Source organism: Herpailurus yagouaroundi, unplaced genomic scaffold (assembly GCF_014898765.1).
Source record: "Herpailurus yagouaroundi ecotype Mexico unplaced genomic scaffold, PumYag 77, whole genome shotgun sequence".
Classification (NCBI taxonomy): Eukaryota; Metazoa; Chordata; class Mammalia; order Carnivora; family Felidae; genus Herpailurus; species Herpailurus yagouaroundi.
In genome coordinates this window covers 161,507-184,759 of record NW_024412388.1, presented here as the reverse complement: position 1 = coordinate 184,759, position 23,253 = coordinate 161,507, and the positions used below count along the sequence as shown (strand labels likewise).

Sequence of the window (23,253 nt, the reverse complement as noted above, 5' to 3'; positions counted from 1 at the left end):
AGTTTGTGAGTTCGAGCCCCTCGGCGGGCTCCAGCAGGACAGTGTGGAGCCTGCTTGAGATTCTCTCTCTGTCTCCCTCTCTCTGCCCCTCCCCCCCACTCTTTCTCTCTCTCAAAAAAAGTTAAAAAGAGTCAGATACTCAACCAACTGAGCTACCCAGGTGCCTCACCCCTCTTCTTTTTATTAGTACTTGGGTCCCAGCACTCTCTCACACATCAGGAGCCCTTCTCATGAAGTCCGAGCAACGCCGGCTCAAACCCCCCCAAGATCTGTCCTGTCCATCTTCGCCTGTTCCTACCAGCTTGGCTGTTGGCCTCACGGTCCTGCATGTGTGGCCTCCAGCTATTTGGGCTGGCCCTGCACTTTCTCTTTCCACCTCAGGCCTTTACACCCTTGCTCCAGCAACTTGCTCATCCTCAGGCCAGGGTCTGAGCACCAGGCCTCCTGGAACTTTCACGGAGCCCCAGGCTAGTCCCACCCTCCTTTCCTCCATCTCACCTGCCAATCCCTCCCTAGCACTGGGGGTTTAGGGCTTCCCTCCCCTCCATCCCCAGTACCTGACAGGTGACCAGGTGATGGGAACACAGCATCTACTCCATACACGTCTCCTGAACAAAACAGTGAAAGAATAACGGATGAAAATGTGAATGCCCAAGGGCTAATAGGTCACCCGGGTCCTGTGTGTATGGGTATTTTTTTTCTTACATTCATTGTGGGTTTTTTTTTTTCTATTAACGCAAAACAAAAAAAGAACATTTAGTTATCTTTAATAAAAGTCAGGAGTTCCAGAGGGAAAGCCACTCGACTCTCCCTTTTTCCCGTTCCTCATTAGAGGCTCTCAGCAGCTGGGGGGGCTGGTCGGTCACAGCTCCCCAGGACCAACATGGCTCAGGCTTCCTGCTTAGGGCTCACAGTAGGGCCAACGGCTGCCCTCCCTCCTGAGCCAGTGGAAAGGGCAGCCCGCCCCACCCACCCACCCTGGCTGACCCCCAGGCCCCCCTCCTTCCCTCCCCACCTACCCTGCCCCTCCACCCCGTTGCCCCCTCTCCTCACAGTCCTCCTTCCCATCCTGTGCTCACAGACGCATAGATGACATGTGCACGTAGATGACATGTGCAAATATGCACACACACGCGCACACACGGGGGTTGCTGCCCGCAAGGTGTCACATCCAAGGCTGGCCTCCATGGCCCTACCCCCATCATAACCAGCACTCTGTGAAAACCAGCCCTGATCCCCAGTGCATGGCACCCCCCTTCATCCAGAGCCTCCTAAGAGAACTTGCAGCCTGTGCTATACCATACAGTTGAATGAGAAGCCATGGGACAGAAGCCAGCCAGGTGGGTGATCACCGGGCCAGGCAGGGCTCAGGCACAATGTCTGGTGTGGACAGATGCCAGCAATTCTTTTAAAGTGTTCAGACTTTAATTCACGGTGATTGACACAGACACAGACACAGACACAGACCGGAGTTAGTAACATGACACAGTCCCAGATGTGGGGGTGTTGGGGCTGCTACCCCCACGGAGGGGAGGGTGGGGGGGACAGGTAGGACGCGGCGTAACGTTGCGGTTTTTTCTGCTGCCTCTACACCCACCCCTTGGCCTCGGTCAGACACTCGGCTGACCCCTGGTCATTCTTGGACAATGACAACTACCCTCACACCAGGACCTGAGAGGGAGTTTGCCGTGTGGAGTCCTCAGCCGCCCTTGGGCCAGGACAGGAAGAACGACGGCCCTGTCACTCCACGTGTCAAATAAAATCAATGCATGAAGGTGGGTGGTCAGGCCCGAACATCCATCCTTGAGAGGGGGATGCCGGCTGCCCACACAAGCAGGCAGCGGACATCAACCGCATCACACAGCGGTCCTGCTCCCTCTCAGGACTCCTCATGGGACCTGGGGTATCAGGGAGGGGACACAGCTATGTCCAGGGTGGCTGGATGGACAGGCAGGCCAACTAAGGGCCAAGGTGCCCTGACCAGGCCTGGGCTTGGCCTCTGCTCTCCAGCACTCTGGGACTGGTGGACATAGCGGGAAGGAAGGGTACGATATATAGCCCCAACAGTAACATTGCTTCTAAGTCACAGTATTGGCACAGGAGGCCTGGGAGGGGCCCGTCTGCGCTCGAGGCTAGCCCCGGCCTACCGCACACGCCAAGGGCAGGAGCAGCTCAAGTGGGAACCGAGGAGGCCCCTGAGGGCTTGCGAGGAGGAAAGGCCCCCTCAAGCCCCAGCAGCGCCTTCCTGCGCTGGGGACACAGGCCCGGTGGACACACAGGGGAGGCACAGCACGAGGGGCCGGGACACAGTGGCCTGAGGTGGAGAGGAACGTCCTGAGACTAGCGCTGGAGTCAAGCCCTCCGGCTGCCTGCACCACCTCCCCCTGCAAGTCCCTTGACACAGAGTTTGCCTCTGTAGCTTGTCTGTCTGGATGGTAGGGAGGCCGGTCCGGCAGTCCCTCTGGCCAACATACAGGCAAGAAAACCATATCAAAAAAGCAATGAGTTTACAAAAATAGAAAATAATGACAGCAGGGTGGCTGGTGGGCTGTGGCGTATGTTTCACGGGGCGGCGCAGGCCCGAAGCCCCGGCTTGGTGACAGCATCTTCCAGCAGGTGCAGTGGGCGCTGGCCCACCACTACATCCCGGAGGCAGCCCACAAAGCCTGTGCTGTAGGCTTTGGGCAGGGCCTGGCCCATGGGCGGCTTCTCCAGGCCACCTGCAAGAAGACAGAAGGAAGGCCACCCGACTGTGACACGGGGATGGGCAGTCTGGGACGCTAGGCAGCAGACAGACCCACGGGTACTGAAAAGGACAGGTGAGCTACCTGAGGCCTGTCACTGCCCTGGGGGGCCACGTGGCCAGGAGGCTGGAGCATTTCTCCTGGCCCCATAACCGCCCAGGGCCTAAGACAAGAGGGGACAGGACTATCCCAGCCAGTGGGTCGGCTGTCCTGGATGGGTGACTCAGATGGCACTGAGTTGCCAGCCCCAAGGGATGAGGTCTTCCCTCAGATTCTGAGACCCCTGGGTACCCCTTCCCTGGCCTCCCCCAAAACACTCACCCAGCCATAGGGCTCCGTCTGTGTCTAGCTGTGTGGCACCCAGCGGGGAAGAGCCAGTCACAGGGGCCTCATTGCCCACCTGGAGGGATCCTTCCCTCTGTTCCCTGGGGGTGTGGTGGGGTGAGGCCCTCAGGTGGTTCCAGAGGGCACACCCTGCCACCCCTAGATCCTGAGCCCCCAAATCCCTCTCGCCAGAAGCCCTGCCCCGGGCCCGCTGCCATCCCCCCTGGGGGCCAGAATGGGTGGCACTGATCCCCAGGAGTGCACCCTGTGGCTAGCGCAGGGGAGCCTCCTGCGGGTTAAACTTTGCTAAAGGGATGGCCCAGGCTCAGGCTGTATGGACAGGTCTCCAAACAGCATCTGGGTAGAGCAGGGACTCTCTTTTCAGATCAGGGGTCCCCTGGCCATAACTGCCTCTCCCGTGTGTTCCAGTCCCTCCCCCCGTCACTGGCAGTGACCTCGGGTGAGTTAGCCCTGCCCCCACCTCAAGCCTGTGCCCTGGCTACAAGCGACCGGGCGCGCCCTGGCTGGGCAAGTCCAGGCAGTGCCCGCCACTATTCCTGGCGCGCCCCGGGCTTCTCACTGACCTGTGTGCCCTCACCCGCAACCAGCGGTTGGTGTTGACCGGCACGGTGGAACGCAGCACCACGGGCTGGGAGCCCAAGTCGTAGGTCAGCTGCAGGCGCCCATCCACGATGGCCAGAGCGACGTAGTCAGCCCGCTCTGTGGCCTTCCCGCTCCACAGCACCAGCCCCTGTGTGGCCTCTGTGCGCAGGCTCAGCTCAAAGTGGTTGCTGCGCACTGCCTTCTCACTGCGGGGCAGAAGGCTGGTCAGCGCCTCCAGGAGGGCATCCTGGGATGGGATGGGGGAGGCGGGAGGGCAAGGGCCATGACAGCAGCTGTGATGAGACCGGGGCGACCGGACGGGCAGGCAGGCGGACAACCACACGGAACCGACAGGCCGAGAGACGGGCGGTGGGGGAGGGGGCCGGACAGGCAGACACACAAACAGAGGAGCAAGGTGGACAGACAGCGGGGGGTTGGGATGTCACTGCTCACCTGGGGAGGGCCCCGGAATCCGGAGCTTCAGGACTTAGAAGCCGGAAGAGAGGGGAAGCAGGTGAGCAAGGGACAGACAGGCTGTAGTGCAGGGTCGGGGGGGGGGGGGGGTTGTGTGGGGCGACCTGGAAGCCCCACCCCATGTCCCCTTCCCAGCAGTGGAGAGTGAGAGAGCCGGCACGCACGGAAGGTACACGGGACCCCAGGGAATCGGCTCTCCCACCACAGAGCCGGGGCAGTGACATGTGGGTACACGTGGGGCTGGCGGGCATGACCCAGGCCAAAGATGGACAGGTGAGGCATGGGGTGGCGTGGAATGAAGACCGAGGGCTCACCCGCCTGGGAGAGGCCTTTGTCCAAACACACGTGACATACACACGCCGCACACGGACCCGTGTGCATCCACATACTCAGACACACAGGTACTCTGATGCGCACACACACGTGCACACTCTGCTGGGGCCCTCTGTCAAGGGCAGTGGCTGCTGGGGTGGACGTGGTGACTGGGCTTCAGCACAGGTCCTGGGAATGGGGATCTTCCCACTGCCAAGCTAGGGAACTAACCCTTCCACGGCACGAACGGCAGCCCAACCCCACTCTCCTCCACCAGGGTGGAAAGTTTCGCCCTTGCCCTCAGTGGGGGTGGGGCAAGGGGCATGCTGCCAATGGATGAGGAACTGAGAATGGGTGAGAGTGAAGGCAGGGATGGGGGCCAAGGTGCTACTTACGCTGGGATCTCATTGGTCAGCTCGCTTGGAAACAAAGAGACAGAGGCGGTGAGAAAGGAGGGTGGAGGAAGGTGGTGGGTGGCCGAGTCGATGGGGGGGAGGTGGTGGGGGGGGGGCCGCTGGGCCTTCCCCTCTTGGCCACAAAGCTGAGGGTGGCTGTGGAGGGTCTGGGCATCCTACCCAGCACAGCACGCACAGATAGGACCTGACACACAACAGAGGGCAGAGGAGGTGCCCAGCTCCCGGGCGGCACGTTACCTCTCGGTCACGGCATTGAGATATTCAACGTAGGTTTGTCCGTCGAAGGCTAGGGCATCCAGATCCCCTGCCGACTTCTCAATCAGCCCTGAGAGATAGTCGGGGTGAGGGTCACCTCGGGCGGGGCTCCACCCCACCCAGCCTCAGCTAAGCGCCAAGCAGCGCTCACCCTTCTCGCAGTGAAGCCCCGAGAAGCCCCCAGGACACAGGCACTCATAGGAGGCCTCCCGAGGGAGGCAGGAGGCCCCGTTGAGGCAGGGGTGGCCCGAGGCCTGGGTACAAGGGTGGTGTGTGAAAGACGAGACGTCCACTGCCCGCAGCACGTGCTCCTGGGTCAGCAGCTGGTGGCCTTTCAGGGAGACCTAGGGAGATAAGAGGTGGAGAACCTCCGTCCTGCCGGGTGTCCTCCCTACCATGGCAGCCCCTGGGATGCCCCGGGACAGAGGCAACTCTGGGACGGGTGGGCCCTTCCTCACGACGCCACCACCCCTGCCCCTGCCCCACGCACCAGCTGGATGACGCCGTCAAAGCCGGAGGACACTGCAGCTGCCCGGGCCAGCTTGCTGAAATCAGGAGCCCCTCCGACATAGAGCGGCTCCTTCAGGTTGAGGACTGTGTGTGGCACCTGAGGGGAGGTGCTGGGTGAGGGAGCTCACTGGGCAGGGACAGGGATGCTAAGCCCCAGATCAGCAGCCCCGCTGGCCCGCAGTGATCCACCCCCCCTCGCCCGCCAGCCCGCCAAGGAGGCAGTTAATCACACAAACACGGCCGATGTGGGGACTTAGTGGGGGTAGGGGCTACTCTAGAAGGTGAATGAGCAGGATGAGAGCAGAGACCAGTACCTTGCGGGACTTCTGGTGTCCGAAGAGCAGGGTGGGGGTTGCAGAGCAAGGGCCAGAGAGCAGTGAGGGCAGAAAGAAGACAGACAGACAGACAGACAGAGGCACAGGACAGACGGGGGAGAAAACAGTTCAGTGAGAGCCAGCTGTGGGGTGGGGGCTGCCATGCCTCCCAGGAGGAGGAGGAAGAAGGAGGCAGGGGTGTTGGTGGTGGGAGGTCCATGGCCCCGGGGACACTCACCGGGGACTCCCCCAGCACTCGGGGCCCGTCACTGACACGCATGGCGCCCTTGCGGCCACTGCGCTCCAGTGAGACCCTGGTCCAGGTGTCCAGGGCCACTGGCTCCTTGCTCCTGGTGAGGAGGGGGTACCGTGAGCGGGCTCTGGGCCCTGCCAGCCTGCCCACTCAGGAGCCTGAGTGACACTGCCGAGTGTCCCCAGTCTCACCCCCACGCCCACCCAAGAGGATGCACCTGATGACCGCTGCCCCCTTGCCCAGGTCATAGCGGAACTCCAGGAATCGATCGTGCAACGCCAGTGACACAAAGTCCCCCTTGCCATCTGTCTTCTGCCCATTGTAGAGGAGCAAGCCACTGGGGCCACGGGCCAGGAACACCACCTCCAGCGCCATCTTCTCCCTGGGGTCACGCGGGGTCAGGTGGGGGCGTCTCAATGGCTGGACGGGGTTGGCAGGACGCTTCCCCCTCGTCCACCCCTTCTGTCCCTACTGACCCTAGATCTCGCGCAAACGTATGCAGGCCTTCCAGCTCCAGGTAGGAGAAGCCGCTGAAGTCAGCCAGGAAGGGCCGGGGATAATCCTGCTTGGAGACTGTGCAAGACAAGAGAGCAGTCACACAGGGGGCTGGGCCCTGACCCCGGGGGTTCCCTGGAACCCCACTGATCTATGCGCCCCAGGGCTAACTCAAGCCCTAGCACTAGCCTGACCTCCGATCCTAACCCCAAACCGAACCCACACCCTAATGCTCAATGCAAAACCCCTCCTCCCCACCCTCCTCCCAGCCCTGACAGCCCAGTGCTCCCACCTGTCTGACAGAGGGCGCCCCCTCGTCCCTGGGGGCATTCGCACTTGGCCTCGCCCTCAGGCAGCACACGGCAAGGGGCTGCCCCGTGGCAAGGGTTCGGCTCACAGGGGTTCTCGCCATCACTACAGGTTGCACCTGGAAGGAGACAGGAAGGGGTCCCAGGAGACTTGAACCCTTGCCCACAGACACACAGCTGTGCCCCCTGCCCCAGCACCCGGCCCAGGCTCCACCCTCACCACAGCGGCCGGGTGGGCACTGACAGGGGAACAGACCAGCCTGCAGTGCCTGGCACGGGGCCCTACGGAGGCAGGGGTGGTCCCTGCACTCACCCACACCAGAGCTTCGGGTTACTGTCCCCTGCCAGCTGCTGAGCTCCAACCGCTGATTGTTGATGTCTAGCAGGCGGATGCAGCCCTTGAGGCCAACACTGACGGAGGTCCTTTCGAGCACCCTGCCGCCAAGATGAGGGTCAGGCGTCAAGAGACCAGAGACCAAAGGCATCCTCCCTCACAGCCCCCTGTGACACTGCCCCCCGCCCCCCAGTCAGCCAGGATCCCCAGCCCCAGCCCCTCTGATGTTCACAAGATGGCTAGTCCCACAAAGAGGACAGAACCAAGAAGTGGGTTGAGGGTCAAGGCTCAAGGTGGAAGGTCAGGGCCAGCCTAGCCCCTCCTTGGTGGTAACACAGCAGCCAGCAGGACCATTCCTGGTCCTCAGGGATGCCACCCCAGGGGTGACAGAATCAGGATCAGGATCAAATCAGGGTCATTGCCATCATCCACGCTCACCCTTCCACCCACAAGAGTCAAGGGTCAGGACCAAGGTCAGGGCTCCAGGATCAGGGGCACCCCACCCTCCTTGATGCTCACACGGAAGCCTGGTCCGCTGGGACGCCGCCCACAAAGAGGTCTGTGTCCAGGTTGAGACCATCTGTACCACTGGGGCTGTGGCCCACAACAGGGGTCTCACCATCCACTGAGAGGGTACCCCGGCGCCAGTGCCGAGACAGCTCCAAGCGATGCCAGCGGCCAGGCTCTACAGGCACTGAGCTGGTCAGTACCGCGGGCCCCGAACCTGTGTCAAACCTGGGGGATGGGGAGCAGGCGGTCAGCACAGCGAAAAGGAGTCAGGTCCTCTGCTCAACCTCAGCCTCCCACCCTAACCCTGAGCCGCCTCACCTCCATTCCTGACCACCCCGGCCCCAGTATGCCCGGGCCCTGATCCCACCCCGGCCTAGGCAGCCCTGCGTGCTCACCTGAGCTGCACGCGGCCCCCCAGCAATGTCAGCGACAGGAAGTCCTTGCCCCGGGCGTTGCCATTGTAGAGCAGCAGCCCCTGTGGCTCCCACGTCCGGAACTCGAGCGCCAGGCGCAGTGTGTGGTAGGCACGGAGGGTGGGGAAGGCCAGGAAGGAGTGGCCTCCGAAGGCTGGCAGTGAGGGCTGCAGTGCTGCAGGGGGACGGGGAGGGACCGGCTGCAGGGTGCAGGAGACCCTGGCCCCACCCCGCGTGTTCCTCCAACTGGAGATCCCCAGCCCTGTGTCCGGCTCAGGGGTGCCTAGCCCCCAACTCCTGACGGTGGCTTGGTGCAGCCCCGACCCTTGCCCCTTGCCTCTCTCCAGTGTGAATAACCCTTACCCTTCTCGCAGGTGTCTCCCCTCCTGCCCACTGGGCAGCTACAGGTGAAGCCTCCACCTGAGTCTTGGTCCCGGCAGGTCCCTCCGTGGAGGCAGGGCTGGGAGTCACAGGGCCTTGGTGGCTGCCGGGTGCCTGGGGGCAAGGGCCGGCGTCCAGGCACATGACGGGGGGCAGTGGTGGGGAGCTGGCGTGTCGTGGGCAGGGCTGTGGTCCTGCCAACAGGCCGGCTTGTGTGACTGGGGTAGAGGGCCCGCTGGGTCACAGCAGAAGGCAGGTGGGCCACAGTGGTGGCCCTGGCCGTGGCGGCGGCAGGTGTGGCTCCCGTGGTGGCTCCCGTGAAGAACGCAGGAAACCAGTCTGAGGGTTACGGAGACTGTCAGGATACCCAGAAGGCAGAGCACAGGGAGGGCCAGCAGGGACAAGGGTCCTCGGGGCCGCAGGGGATGACAGGACAGGCAAGCCACAGCACTTGGCCAGACTGGGCACTCACCAAAGTCCATGAAGCGCACGTGCTCCTGCAGTGGCCGCCTGACCCCCAGGGACCGGCGCCTAGAGGCCTGTATCTGCCGGAGCAGGGCCTGGCCCACGTCGGGTGCCCTAAAGGTCGTGGCTGAGAAGGAGGGGACACTGAGCACGGTGGAGCCCCACACAGCGCCCCTATTGTCTCCTGGGAGGGCCCAGGGTAGGGAACTCACCAGGATCAAAGTGCACGTCCACAATGGCTCGGACTGAGCTGCCAGGCCCCAGGTCCCGCAGGCGGACACTTCGGAAGTCCTTCTTAACGTCTGAGTTCCGGAAGAGGTCATCCAGCTGTGGGTGCGGAGCGGGTGAAGGCTCCGGGGAGCTGCCCAGGCCGGGTTGTCAGGCCCTCCCGCTGCAGCCCTTCTCTGGGTCTGTCCCGGGAGGGAAGTGCAGCCCTGCTCTGTGGGCCCCATACGTACTGTGCTCTCGATACTCCTAGCGGTCTCCCCAAAAAGCTCTGACTTGGGGTCAGCCATCTCCGGTGTATAGAACAGCTCTTGCCCCTCGACTCCCTCAAGCTCCAGCACACCCTGGAACGCCTTGGTGGCTGTGGAGGAGGGGGCAGTGAGGCCCTGCCTGGCCTCTGAGCTGGCCATGGGCACAGGCCCCAGCAGCAAGCCACACGGGGTGCAGGGCAGGTGGTGGTTAGTCAGATGATCATGAGGTTAGTGGGGACCCGGGGCAGGGCTGGCATCAGTTACCAGGCAGACTTCTTGGAGCAGTGCCCGAGGCCGGCTTGCAACAGGAAAGAAGTTAGCCACGGGGTCCTAGGCACCCACACGTGCGTGAGGGCCGAGGCCACACGTGTGCATGCCTACACCGAAGCCCCGAGACCACGCACGTGTGTGTGCCAAGACCAGAAGACTGTAAACCCTGAGGGCCCACCTGCTGGACAGGCCTCCTGTCTGCGGTGGGGGGGAGACAGCATTCCTGGCTGTGTCCAGGCCACCATTCACGTTCCACCCCAGCCCCCGGCTACCCACTCACCAGGACAGTTGGAACCTTCTGTGTCCAGCGAGGGCGTCTTGCCATCCGAGCAGCAGCCCAAAGGCGAGTTGTAGCAAGAAGCCCTCTCCAGGGGTGGCCCAGGGGTCACAGCACTGCCACCTTCAGGGGGCTCGAGTCCTGGGAAAGGACAGTCTAAGCCTAGCCCCAGGGGTGGCCCTCCTGGGCCCTGTCCCCCACATCCCTGGGCCCATGCTCACCCCCTGAGCCCGTCCCACTGGCTTCCAGGTCACCACTCAGTTCCTCATCGCCGCTCCCATCAGCACTGCCGGATTCGCCAAAGGCAGATGTGGCGAGATTGGGGGCTGTGGCAGGGGCCGTGGGGGGCATGGTCAGCACGGGCCTCGTGGTTGTCCTGGGGATGCGGGCAGTGGTCCAAGGTCCCGGTGAGGGTCGGGGAGTGGGCCGGCTGTGAGGGGTACTGCCGGGAGTCAGGGGGAGGGCGCTGGGTGGGGGCGGCAGCGCCCTGCTCACGTTGAGCCCCAAGGTGGCCACGGGTGCAGGAGATGTTGGGCGGGCACCAGAAGCAATAGCCTCTGCAAGAAAAAGAGAGTCTGAGTGGAGGGCTGGGTCAGGTGGTCAGCCCAGTGTCAGGCCTTCGCGGTCAGTTCTGGGGCGGTGGGTTGGGCCTCACCCTGGCATGGGCCAAGGCTCTGGATAGAGATGTCCAAGCCCTGGCGGCAGGCGATGGTCCTCAGTTGGCACTCATTGCCGTAGGTGACTCCGTCCGACCCACAGACCTGGGGCACAGGGCAAGGATGCTGGGGGAAGGCCCCTCACCTCTCCTACCACCTTCCACATGCCCCACCCCTCACCTTGGTGGCACTGGCCTCTGGACAGGTGGGTGTTGGGCACACGCAGTGTGCGGAGCCAGCTTCCTCCACGCAGGATGCCCCAAACTCGCAGCGCATCTCAGCACAGGTCTCGGGTGCCAAGGAGTCTGGGGCAGACACGGGGGGCCCTGCTGGCTGAGGAGGCCTGGCCCCTATGACGGCCCCACCCCCAGCAAAGGGAGCCAAGGTCAGTGCCAGGCATGGCCCTCACCTGTCTCACAGCCAGCAGGGCCCAGGGTGTGGCCGTCCGGACACTGCCCGCACTTGGGTCCCGCCACCCCAGGCTTACATGAGCACAGCCCTGCCATCTGCTCGCAGTCGTCCCGCACAGCACCCCGGGGGTCACAGCTGCAGGCTGGGGGGCAGGGGGAAGAACCTGAGGTCCACGCCTGGTTTCCCCACTGGCTCCAGAGCCCAGCCCAGCTCCTGCCTGGTGCGGATCAGGCCAGGGTCTGAGCAGGTGAGACGAGGAACACAGTGACAAGGTGGACAGGTGGGAGTGCCCACCTGGGAACTGACCGTCGCCCCTGTCACTCACGAGTGCAGCCGCTCCGGCCATCGGTGACAATGCCACGGAAGTTCCAGAAGCCAGGCTCACAGCGATCACACTTGAGGCCCCCGACCCCTGGGCGGCAGGAGCACTGGCCTGTGGCTGGGTCACAGGTGCCACTGTAGGAGCCATGTGGGTTGCAGTGGCAGGAGCCTGCAAGGCCAGGGCAGGATAAGGTCACTGCAGCTACATGGCTCCACCCGGCTGGGGGTCAGTGTTGGGGTCAAATACTCACTGGGGCAGCCAGCCAGGCCCACACCGCGGGCAGCAGTGATGTTGTCCTGGCAGCAGCCGTAGGGGGTCTGGGTGCAGTGCGGGGGAACTGCAGGTGGCAGCGGGGCCAGGGTGGGGCCTGCAGGAAGGGGGCAGAGGGTTCAGATGTCACGCATTGCCTGATGCCCACTTTGGGCCTGGCCACTCCGCCTCAACCTCCCCTGATGCCAACTCCCACCAGGACCTGGGTACCTGGGGCTCGGACCACACCACTTATAAAACATGTCCGGACGCCTGGGACCAAGAGCATGCAGAACACCCAAGGTCACGTATGTACACACACAACCGGAACCAAACACGCTTAGGGTAGCACATTTTCACAGACTGGCATACACACATACAAACACACGCACGTGTGCACATTTGCCAACGTTCCTCCCAAACCACGTGCATTCAAACACCCCGCAGACATGCATGTGCACACACGTGCAGGAGTCCACGCGCATACACCCACGAGCACTCGTGCACACGTAGAAGTACATAAACGTGACGTATCTACTGGATCACCATCAGTCTTCCCCCAAAACAAAGTGTCCAGAGCGTGGGTCTCCCTAACACGCGGCCTCCCTGCACCAAAGCCCAGTCTGGCGCACAGTGGGTGCTCAGTGCACCTGCTGACTGATAGGCACCCTACGGCCACGTGTGCAACTACACAAACACGAATACTCGCCAACACCGCACATTTAAAACACTTACGTGCGCGCACGCCCCACACGGCACACGCGCAGCGCCCACGGGGACGTGCCTACCCACATGCCTCACACGTGTGTGCACACACACCAAAGCACATTCACACACAGGGAACAGGCCACACACACCCAGACGGAGCCCGTGTGCCCACTCACCACGGCAGGTTCCCTGGGCCGCGACGTACAGTTCCCGCTTCAGCTCACACCGGGCCTTCTTCAGCTCGCACTCGGTGCCGTAGGTGACCCCGTTGGAGCCACACACCTGGAAGGGCGGGGTCAGCGTGGGTGGCCACAGCCACTTCCCCGTGGCCCGCCCGGAGCCGGGGGAGGCTGGGGGGCGGGGGTTGCTCACGGGGCTCCTCGGGATGCTCTGGCAGCTGAAGTCACAGACGCAGGGCCCGTCTTCCGAGTCCTCGTCCCAGACGCCGCCATGCTGCCGGCACAGCTCCTGCTCACACTCGCCGTCCTCTCCGGAGCCAGAGCCTCCAGAGCCGCACTCGGCTGCGGGGAGGGGGCCGGGTCACCCGTGGGGTCCTGTTTGAGGCGGGTGCACGCACGGCAGCCCCTGCCGGTCATCCCCGAGCCTACCCTGCTCACAGGGCCCTGCCCGGGCCTCCTCGATCCGCGTCTGCTGCTGGCAGGCAGCCTCTCGGAGCTCACAGGCGCTGTGGTAGGTGACACCGTCACTGCCACACACGGGGCCGGGTGGGGGGCGCTCACACCGGGGACACACACACCGTCCGGCCAAGCACACCGCGCCAAAGGCACACACCGTGTCTCCGCAGGTCTCTGTGGAGGGCGGAGCCAGGCGGAGGTCAGTGGACCCCAGCCGAGGGGGAGACCCAGGACCACAGCCTGCCGGCCCCCACGGCCCCACTCACGGCAGCGTCCAGCCGAGACCACACGCAGGCTGATCTGATGTGTGCAGGCGTGGACGTGTAGCTCACACTCGCTGGCATACGTGTGCCCGTCAGAGCCGCACACAGGCTGGGCCAGGGCCACGCACTCGGAGGGGCACACGCAGCGCCCGGTCTCAGCCTCACACAGAGCTCCGAAGCGGCACTGCCCACAGCGGTCTAGGGAAGGGGCTCCGTCACCACGGCGACCAGGACCCACAACCCACTAGCAAGACCCACTTGCCCGCCACTGACCACAGGGTCCTCTGCGAGCCACCCGGATCTCCCGTCCAAGGGTGCAGGCCGTGGCTTCCAGCTCACACGTGCTGCCGTACGTGACGCCATCACTGCCACACACAGGATCGTAGATGCCCGAACACGCCTGCTGGCACACACACTCAGCTTCCCCGTTCTTCACAGCACACGCTGCCCCAAACGGGCACTGCACCCCAAGGCACGGGGACAGGGGCTGGTCTGGGGAGGACACAGGCACCCAGTGAGCTCCACCTGTTCCCCCGGGCTTATGCACAAAGCCCCCAGCTCCACGCAGCAGACCCTCTCCCAGGGTGGGGACAGCAGAGGGGAGGTGGACTGGGAGAAGGGCCGAAATGCTCAGGACACAGCAGAGAAAGGGACAGACACACGACAGACGCGGACAGGGACACAGACCCAAACAGCCTCGGCCCCCTGCGTGAGTGGAGGGAGGGGCCGCCCCCAAGACGCAGGAACTTCCTGACTGCCCCCCCTGCCGTGGGTTGAGGGAAGGCCAGGCTTATGCAGCCATCCGGGTCACTGACCCCTGGCCACCAACAGCCCTGGGACACCCACACAGGTAGGGGGGCTCTCTCCCCACGGCGGGGAGGAGTCTGCGGCCCACAGTCACACCCAGGGCCACAAGGGGGAGGAGGTGTCTGTCCACTTGCTCTGAGGACCACAAGGCCAGGCAGCAGCGAGCCACCCCCCCTCCCTGCTGTGCCGGGGGCAGACCTCGGGCTGTGGGCTCCTGGCGGCAGGCGCGGTACCTCATCCTGCCAGGTCAGGCTGGAAGACACAAGAGGCGGAGCCAAGAGGGAAGGAAGGACAGAGGAGAGAAGACAGGCGCAGAGAGAGAGAGAGAGAGAGAGAGAGAGCGGAAAGACGGACAGACCGACTGACAGACACGGGGTGGGGGTTGGCAGAGCCACAGCAGCATATGCTGTCTCCACCCTCCACGGCCCGCCCCCACGCAGCCTGAGCCTGACTGAGACTTTGCCCGCACGGGGCCCAGGGGACTGGAGGGCGGAACGGCCCCACGCAGGCACCAGGGAGCCGGGCACCCGGCTCCGCCCACTCCCCGCTGGGTACTCCCGGCACCCTCCGAACAGAAGCCACCGCCCCAGAGCCTATCGACAGACAGTAGCCCGGCCAGGCCTCCCCCGTCACCGGCTCTCGTCCAGGACCCCAGCAGGAGTGTGACTCAGGATGCGGATGGTGTGTGATGACAGCCGGCAGGGACCCATGCAGGACCAGCCCGCTTGCAGCGTGGGCCCCGCCCACTGGTGCTCACCACACGGGCCCTGGTGCTTGGCAGGGATGGCGCGCTGCTGTTGACACTCAGCCTGCTGGCGCCAGCAGTCACTGTCGTAGGTGTGCCCGTCGTGGGCGCACACAGGTCTGTAGGCCCCGTCGCAGATGACGCGGTCACAGGAGCAGCGGGGGCGACCCCGGCGGATCAGGCACACGGCGTTGAACCTGCACACATCTGGGCACTGGTCTGGGAGGGCAGAGCAAGGGGATCAGACCGGCCAGAGTGCCGCCTTGGGACTCGTACAGGAGGTGGTGAGTGGGCACCAGGGAGGAGCGCAGGAGAGTGTGGGGACCGGCAGGGATGTAGGTCACACACACAGAGCGGCAAGGCTGGGCCCGCCCGCGGCCACCCACCTTGAGGCTGGCACTGGCCGGAGCGCACTTTCTGGAGGAGGAGGCCACGGGCAGCTCCCGTGCGGCCCATCGTACAGTCGTTGTCGTAGGTGACCCCGTCATCCCCGCACACGGGTGCCTGCCGAGGAGGGCAGCTCTCTGGCCGCAGCAGCATCTCAGGGCGCCGCGTGCGTGGGTTCACACGGCAGATACGACTTAGGTCACTGCGGGCGCTCTGGCAAGGGTCTAGAGGGCAGGAGGGCGGAGGTCAGGGTGCTGGGCCGTGCACGCACACGCAGAAGTCATGCTACGCGCACAGGGGCAGGGCTCACCACAAGGGCCGTCGAACTTCTTGAAGATGTTCTCTTGGCGCGCGCATGCGTGGCGCAGGAGCTGGCACTCGCTGGGGTAGTCGGCCCCGTCGCTGCCACACACGGGGCCGTCAGGGGGCCCCCGGCAGGTGGCCGGGCACAGGCACGTGGCCGTCTGCCCGTCTGCTGAGCGCACACAGGTGCTGCCGAAGCTGCACGTCACATTGGAGCAGGGGTCCCGGGAGCCTGTGGGGGTGGGGGGTGGGGTCACAAAGCCGTCCCCTCTGCCCTTGGGGCAGCGCCCAGAGCCCGCACTCACCACAGGGCCCGCGGCTGAGGAGGCGGATGCGTCGCTGCTGGCTGCACTGCGCCCGCTGGAGCTCACACTCGTTGCTGTACGTGGAGGCGTCGGAGCCACACACAGGCGCCACCACAGCCGGACAGGCACTCTTCTTGCACACACAGGAGGCTCCGCCGGAACCTGCCGCGCTGGGCTCACACACGGCGCCAAAGCCACACAACATTCCTCGGCATGCTGGGCGTAGGACGGGAGAAGGGAAGGTCAGGGCCCGGCCTCTGCCGGCCCCCCGGGCCCCGGTGCACACTTCCAACGTCCACGCATCTGCAGAGACCTCACGATGCACTCAGTGTGTTCGTTCGTTAGCCCCACGGACACGTCCACACACGTCCGCGCTGGCACGCGCGGAGACGTACGTATGTGTGTCCATCGCGGCCATGCACACTCGCACCCGTGCACGCTGACAGGACCCGTTCCCTCCCCCTCTCCAGCCCCCCCCACCACACTCCCCCCCCCCCCCCCCCCCCGCCCCCGCCACCAGCCCCAGGGCCTTTCCTCATGGTAGAACCTTCTCTGCCCCCCTCCCCCAAACCCCACCGCTGTGGAGGGGGGCATCCCCCAGATCTCACACCAGCACCAGGAATCAAGTCCACCTGTTCCTGACCCACCTCCGTGGGGACCCTACACACAGAGCCACACACCTACAACCCCCGGCACAACATCACAGGGAACCGGCTCCAGGTTTGCTCAGGAACCCACCCTGCCTCCACGTCAGAATCAAAGCCCCTCATCTGACCCATGACCCACCCCTCAGAGCCCCGGTCCTGGCCCCTTCCTGGGGGCAGCTGCTCCAGGGTCCCAAAGTAGCCCAACCCCTGCCACCTCCGGCCTGAGGTCACCTGGTGTTAAGGCAGGTGTGGGGGAAGTATCCGGGGTCAGGCCACACATTCCACCTTCTGGCTCTGGGCCCCTCCTTGGCCGGGAACCTGGGGCCCCGACCCCAGGCCTTCCCCTCAGGTTTCCTTTCTCCCCACATCTTTTCCACGTAAGCTCTGCCTCTCGGGCTTTTCTCGGCCCACCCTGCGAACCTTCCACACCTCTCTGGGTCCCTCAGCTACGGTGTTCCCAGTAGGGCCTTCTCCAGGGTTCCTGGCCCTCCCACCCTCCCGGCCTCCCCAGCTGAAAGCTGACGGGGTCTCTCTCTGAGGTCCCTCGGGCGCTCACACACCTCCCTCTCCCCCGTCTGTCCTCTGCGGCCTCCATCTCAGTAAATGTCCTCACCCTCCTCCCCAGTCCTGCTGCCCACCCCCCAATACTCTCCACCGTGACCTCCTCTGGGAGGCTGAGCACAGGGGCTCTGCAGATCTGTCACCCTCCTCTTCAAACACTTCAGTTCCTAACCCTGTAGTTAAAAACTGTTGTGTGCCCAGCACACACCCTGTGGCCGAACCTCTACTCTCTACAGCAGCCCCAGGAAGTATTGCTCCTGACCCCACCGGTGAGGGACCACAGTCCCTTGGACTGGAGGAATGAAGGCTTTCGGACATTTAAGCCCAGAGCCGTCAGAGACATGTCCTCCTGAGAAGACCCAGGTAGGCTGACTGCTTAGGACCCCCACCAGGACCCCCACCAGGACTGCACGCCCACACGAGTGCAGGCCCGATATAGGCTGCAGCTGTTCAGACGTGATGAATGTTTAATCGGTTCCAATTATCATTAATAAGTTATGGTGCAGAGGGTGGGGTGGCTCCCCCCATCACCTCCCAGCAGGCTCAGGAAGTGGGGCAGGAGGGGGAAGCACCTCCATTCCGGGGAGGGCAGGGCCCCAAAGGGAGCTGCAGCCATCTGTTGCCACAGCAACAGCCCACCCCAGGCTCCTCCGGGTCTGACTGGGCATCCCTACCCCCACCCCACACAGGCTGAGTGAACAGAGGCCTGAGGCAAGGGCGGGGCCGGTAGGGACCCCCCAGCTTGGAGTCCCTGCAGCCACCTGTACTCCCCTCCCACTGACACTCCTGTCTTCCTCCTCCCCACCTCACCTGAGCCCCTGCTCCTGCAGAGCCCAGAGCCAGGCTGCCTCCAACTCTGCACTCACCCGCCCGGCGGCTGTGGGCAAGTTATCACCTTGCCATGCTTCAGTATCTCCTTCTGTGAGTGGGGACAGTGGGACCTGCCTCCCAGGGTTACCGTGGGGCCAATATCTGCAGCGGCTTGGAGGGCGCCCAGCACGTAGCTCTATGCGGACCGTAACAAGAACTGTCGTTACATCAGCACCCCGCTCTGTCCCGCCTCAAACCAAACTCAAATCCTGTCTACCCGCAAGCCCTCTTTACTCTCTGTCTCCCTCCAACTCCATCTACTCTCCCCTAGCACCTCCCTCTCATCTTCCTTGCCCAAGGCCCCCGGGACCCCCCGGGCAGAATCCACAGGCACTTGCTGATATCCAGCGGCCCGTTTTGTTTGGCTTCAACTGGACCTACCGACCAAGGTCTCTTCCAGAGTACTGGACCCTGTGGCAAAGACTTGGTCGTCACCTCATCACACCTCTGGTTCCTGGGCTGCCTGCCGTGTGTCTGTGCCCTTGGTTTGAGACCTCTTCTCCGTCTGATCACCCTCGGTCCAGCCAGACCGCTCCAAGGCTCCCACCCCTTGGACAAAGACATCTACGCCTGGATGACCAGCACGTTCCTTGCCCACCAAGACCTGCACCCTCCCTCCACAGTCCAGGGTTCTGCTTTGTCCCCCCAAGATAGCTACTAGTGGGCGATGGTGGTGTTGACAATGGCAGCTAACCTGTGATAAGCAAGGCTGGGGCACTGGGTCAGGTGGAGGGAGGATGATGGGCTGCAAGGTGAGGGGGCTGGGGGCAGAGACCAGAGACGCCTCGGGGACAGGGTCCTTGGAACCAGCTGTTGGACTGAAGGTGGCTGAGGGCAGAGGAGAGGCCAGGGTGCCTCTGGGGGCCATCAAGCTCAGGCTCCCGCACTGACTCCCAAGTCACACAGGCGGGTCCAGCCCCAGCGCTCCCACCTGCCACCACTTTGTGGAGCCCACGCCGCTGTCAGAGTGGCGGTTCACCCGGGGCCATCTCCTGGCTGCAAAGTGGGGGTAGATCTCGCGGCTCCCGGCACAGTTACAGCCTTTGGTGATGTGACGTGGGCAGAGCAGAAGCCTGAGTTCACGGCGCTCACCCTGGCCAGGCTGAAATGGTTTCCCTCCCCGGACCCGTGCTCAGGCCTTCAGGCCAGGCGAGAGCTGCTCCCGCGCGTAGCCCTGAGACAGCTCCACAACTGCCCGTCCCCATGTCTGCTCTCCACGCCCCCCGGGTCTAGGGAATCACAGAGGCTCAAGACAAGTTTCTTGATTGGACATAAAACACGCACAAGCACACACACGTGCACACGTGTTTGCTGGCAAGCTCATCACAACAGCCGTGCCCTGCATGTGGCAGGCACCACTCGAGCCACGCCTGTATTAGCCCTTAATCACCCCATAAACTGCCCCTCATAAATGCAGGCAGGGCACCCATATACCCACGAGCCACGTGTCCTGCCGCATTCGCCCCAGGCTAGACTCCTACAGGAGCCTTTCCTCGGCCACTCAGCTTCCCCGCGCAGTCTTGCTCCCTGCACGCCCAAGGGCTCCCTCACGCGTGCCATGCTGGAGGCGGCAGTGGCTTTTTATAACCGCCGGTTGGAGTGAGTATATTCAACTCCTCTCCTGGTCTCGGGTGGGGGATGGACTGGATACCCCAAGCCCTGCCCATGGCCACAAGTACGCAGTGTGTGTGCCTCGGAGGGATGATGACGGCCGTGGCACGTAGCTGTCCCCAAGGGGGCAGTAGGACCAGAGTGTGGGTGTGGGGGCCCACGCGTGAGGCTGCAGGGAAGACCAGGGTGTGTGTAAAGCAGAGACGCAGCTCTCACGCTTTAGGAGAGGAGACTGGGGACCCCGGGAGAGGGGAGGGTGCCTCCCGACCCAAGCCTCGCCTTTAAATCCAGACAGCTCCAGGACCCTGTCCCACAGCCCATCCCATATACGGATACCCTCCTACGTGTGACTTCTGTGGACGTGGCCAGGCACCTGCCCAGCAGGGGGCCCAGTACTGACAGCAAACCTGGTAGCTCTCCATGTCCCCACCCAAGGAGGGGACCCCAAGCCGCCCTCTCTGGTGGCATCCACAGCTTCCTCCCCTCCCCTTCCCGTATTAGCTAAATTACAGTGGCCTACAGACTAGCAGGCCTCTCGGGGAGGCCAGCCCATAAAGTGGGTCAGGAAGGCCAAGCCCAGGCTGTTCGGTCTCAGGGACAGGCCCCCCAATCCCTCCTCAGTCACTGGTCCTTCACACCCACCCCCTGCTCTGCACATGTTGTCTGACCCATCTTACAACCTGCCGGCCCCAGGACTCATTCCCAATTTTTGGCCAAGAAGTGCAAGGCCCACAGAAGTTGGAGACATGCCTGTGTGCGATGGCCCTTGGCCAGGACAGGGCCAGGCCCAAGGACTCCAGACCCGACACGCCCTCTGCCCGTCCACCACTGTGATATCCCAGGAAGGACCCAGGCTCCCTCATCCAGCCTCATCTGTTCCAGATACACCTGATACGTCTGGTGTGCACACCCTAAGAATGGCTCCTGATCCCCAAGAGTGCCACTGTCCCTCTAGACACAGTCTCCCAAGTGCAGCCTGTCACCATCGGAGGCCCCCCACTCACTCACCGTCCGGAGGCACTGGAGGTGCTGGTGTGAAATGGGTCCCAGGTTTGTCTGGAAGAAAACAAATGTCTGAGTTAGGCCTCACTGAGCGGGCTTTGCCATAGCTGTCCCTTTGCCCAGTCTGGAGGGGCCACCCCTGCACACCCACACCTGCCCTCTATGCCCGTGCCCACCCCCACCCCTGGCCCCATTCTGAGCCCTGAGGGTTGGCCAAAGCCTGTGGGCAGACAAGGGCAGAGGCCCTTGCTTTTCTCTGCCTCTTCAGCTGTGTGGCTGGACACCTGACAGGGGGCTCCAACAGCAGGGGTGTGGGCAGCCTCTTATTCCCATAGGGGCCCAGCCCCGGGCCCTGCCAAAGCCCCCACTTCCAGTGCATTCAGCCGCTCCCTTCCTCCCCAGCTCCCAGAACGAGTCGTCTCTGCAGCTCAGGGTGAGGGTCAGCTCCCCATGAACGCAAGGACAAGCTTTGACAGGCCCAGGGGTCCAGAGAATGACTCATCCTGATCCTGATGCCCAAAAGATGCAGATGGCCCATCGGAGCCACCTCTCAGCTGGTCGCCTCTATTTGACCCTGCCTCTCCCCCACTCTTTGGTGGCTGAGGCAGGGGAACTCAGCCAGCAGAAGGAGGGTCACAGGAGCCGGCCCCGGGGGGGAGGGGTGGGGGTGGCCATGCCCGCAGCCACGTACAGTTGTTGAGGAAAAGCAGCACGGCGAAGCCCAGCGTGGAGGTGGCCAGCAGGATCAGGCAGACGTTGCAGGGGATCATGAAATACCGGACCAGCAGGGAGACCCCGCGCTGCTGCCGCGGGTCCCTCTCCAGAGGTAGTGGAGGCATGGCCCTGGGCTCCTCAGCCCCCACTCTCAGGGTGAGCGGGTCGCTCAAGGGGTGCCCTTGGGCCTCTTCGGGGCAACTCCTCCCATGCTGGGTCCCCTGGGGCAGCGGACAGCAGCTCTGTTCTCAAAGTTCAACGCCGGTCACAGCCCAGAGAGCCAGGACACCTCCGCAGCCTTTGAGGCTCATAATGGGAGATGGGCAAAATTCTCCCGGAGTAGCACCCCAAATGTGGGCTCAGAGGGAGGCGGAGGAGAAACTGAGGGCCCGCCAGCGGCCACCCCCTGTATCCACAGCCCGGTAGTCGTAGGTGCCCGCAGCTCTCCGGCGTGCTCAGTCTTCCCGGAGCCCCCGGGAGCCCCCGGTCCCGCCCGCCGGGCGACCCCGGAAGGGCCGGCCCGAGGGGTACTGGCGGCGAGCGGGCCCTCGCCCGGGGACCCCGTGGGGAGGCGCGGGCGGCCGGGCGCGGAGGGTCTCGGGTCCCCAGCAGAGGCGGGAGCGGCGCAGGCAGCGAGCGGGCGGCAGAGAATAAAGAGCGGGTGCGCGGAGGGCCGCGCCTCGGCTCCGTCGCCCTCGCCGGGGCTGGGGCGGTGAGTGAGGGGCGAGGGGCGCCGCGGAGGGAGGGCGGGGAGCAGAGACAAAGGAAGCCGCCTCCGGGGACCCCGGTGTCCGTGGGGAGTCGTGGCTCACGGCGCAGAGGACCTCGCGGAAGAGGACGGGAGGGCGGGCGGGGGCAGCAGCAGGAGCAGGCAGGGGCGCTGGGGTGGGGGGTGGGGTGGGGGGGTGAGGTGGGAGCCGGGGCCGGGGCCGGGAAGGAACAGGGGTGGGGGGAGAGGAGGCAGGTGCCGGGGCGGGGCGGGGGTTGGGGGGTGGGGGCCCGGCTCGGAACCGGGTGGGCGGAACCAGAGGTGTGGGGCGGGGTCAGAGGCGGGGCGGGTCCCCTTCCGCGCCCACCCGGCTGCGCTGGGCCGTACCGCGTGCGTAAGCGGCCGAGGGCGCGGCGGAGGGCCGGAGGGTCGTTCTGAGCGCACGCAGCGGGGCTCAGGCCCGCACGCAGGCCCCCACTCTACGCTACGGGCGCGTGTGCCTGTGCTGGCCCCGCCCTGGCGCGCGCATGTGGGGGAAGGGTCCCCAGGTACACGCTCAGGTGGGGAGCGGGCTGCGCCCAACGTGGAGGGTGGAGGGGGCAAGATGGGCCCACCCTCCCGGGAATTGGTGGCAACACTTCAGACCACCCGCGTGCCCCCCACCTCCCTTCCGGCCGTGGAGAGGAACATGCAAATGAGTTTCTTGTAAAGAAGTGTTATGCAAATAATCGCGGGACTCCGGCGCCGTCCCACCAGCCTGGAGCGCCCCCCAGAGGCCACCAGGGAACGTCAGGGCCGTGACGTCACAGCCGGGCCGGGGCGGGGGGGGGGGGGGGGGGGGGGGGGGCCTGGTCCTTCCCGGAGTCAGGCCTGTCCACATCCGCCCCCAGAGGACGCCCCTTTCCTAGCCCCTGCCGGGTTGGGGAGGGAGGGGGGCAGGGGTCGCGTACCTTCCCCACCATCCACACCAGTCACCCTCCGCAGCCAGGATCCCATTGGTGGCGATCTCTATGACCAACACCTTCACTGCCCTGCACTCCCATCCCTTCACGTCCCACAGTCCTCTGGGAGAAACCCCTAAGCGCCCACTGCCACACCCACCACGGCTGGCCCCTTCCAGCCTGGACCTGGTCGCAGGCCCTTGAGTCTCTGCAGTGACCTCTGTCCCTCTCTTAGAGTCTGCCAGCCCTTTCTGAGGAGAGAGGGGGAGGAAG

General features: G+C 64.3%; 1 protein-coding gene across 3 annotated transcripts; it reads right to left on the bottom strand.

Moving 5' to 3' along the window:
• Nucleotides 1–1,403: 1,403 nt before the first annotated feature.
• On the bottom strand, nt 1,404–22,180 carry AGRN (agrin). Of its 3 annotated transcripts, none has more exons than XM_040457853.1 (38): nt 21,308–22,180; nt 20,623–20,670; nt 15,926–16,141; nt 15,628–15,852; nt 15,317–15,541; nt 14,943–15,149; nt 13,652–13,870; nt 13,382–13,576; nt 13,089–13,289; nt 12,853–13,001; nt 12,657–12,762; nt 11,774–11,890; nt 11,527–11,691; nt 11,200–11,343; nt 10,971–11,095; nt 10,790–10,895; nt 10,356–10,709; nt 10,138–10,275; nt 9,570–9,697; nt 9,324–9,438; nt 9,119–9,238; nt 8,629–8,985; nt 8,248–8,440; nt 7,862–8,077; nt 7,322–7,443; nt 6,993–7,127; nt 6,682–6,778; nt 6,423–6,587; nt 6,191–6,302; nt 5,953–5,964; nt 5,619–5,735; nt 5,280–5,472; nt 5,111–5,198; nt 4,853–4,876; nt 4,125–4,157; nt 3,653–3,877; nt 3,066–3,169; nt 1,404–2,720 (listed from the first exon to the last, which is right to left on the bottom strand). In XM_040457853.1, exons 1-38 carry the CDS (start codon nt 21,453–21,455, stop codon nt 2,563–2,565), a joined length of 5,802 nt encoding a protein of 1,933 aa, XP_040313787.1. In that variant the 5' UTR covers nt 21,456–22,180; the 3' UTR covers nt 1,404–2,562. The 3 variants fall into 3 exon arrangements, with proteins under 3 accessions (XP_040313787.1, XP_040313796.1, XP_040313803.1); XM_040457862.1 differs by having other exon boundaries at nt 10,356–10,691; XM_040457869.1 differs by lacking the exons at nt 4,125–4,157; nt 4,853–4,876 and having other exon boundaries at nt 10,356–10,691; nt 21,308–22,179.
• Nucleotides 22,181–23,253: the final 1,073 nt, after the last annotated feature.

Excerpts from the sequence above, each read along its gene's own strand:
- AGRN (XM_040457853.1), bottom strand. The coding sequence starts at position 21,455 with ATGCCTCCACTACCTCTGGAGAGGGACCCGCGGCAGCAGCGCGGGGTC. Across the intron at positions 11,891-12,656 it reads GGCCCAGGGAACCTGCCGTG|GCCCCACCCTGGCCCCGCTG; the intron begins GTGAGTGGGCAC and ends CCCTTCCTGCAG. Across the intron at positions 4,877-5,110 it reads CTCAATGCCGTGACCGAGAG|CGAGCTGACCAATGAGATCC; the intron begins GTAACGTGCCGC and ends TTTGTTTCCAAG.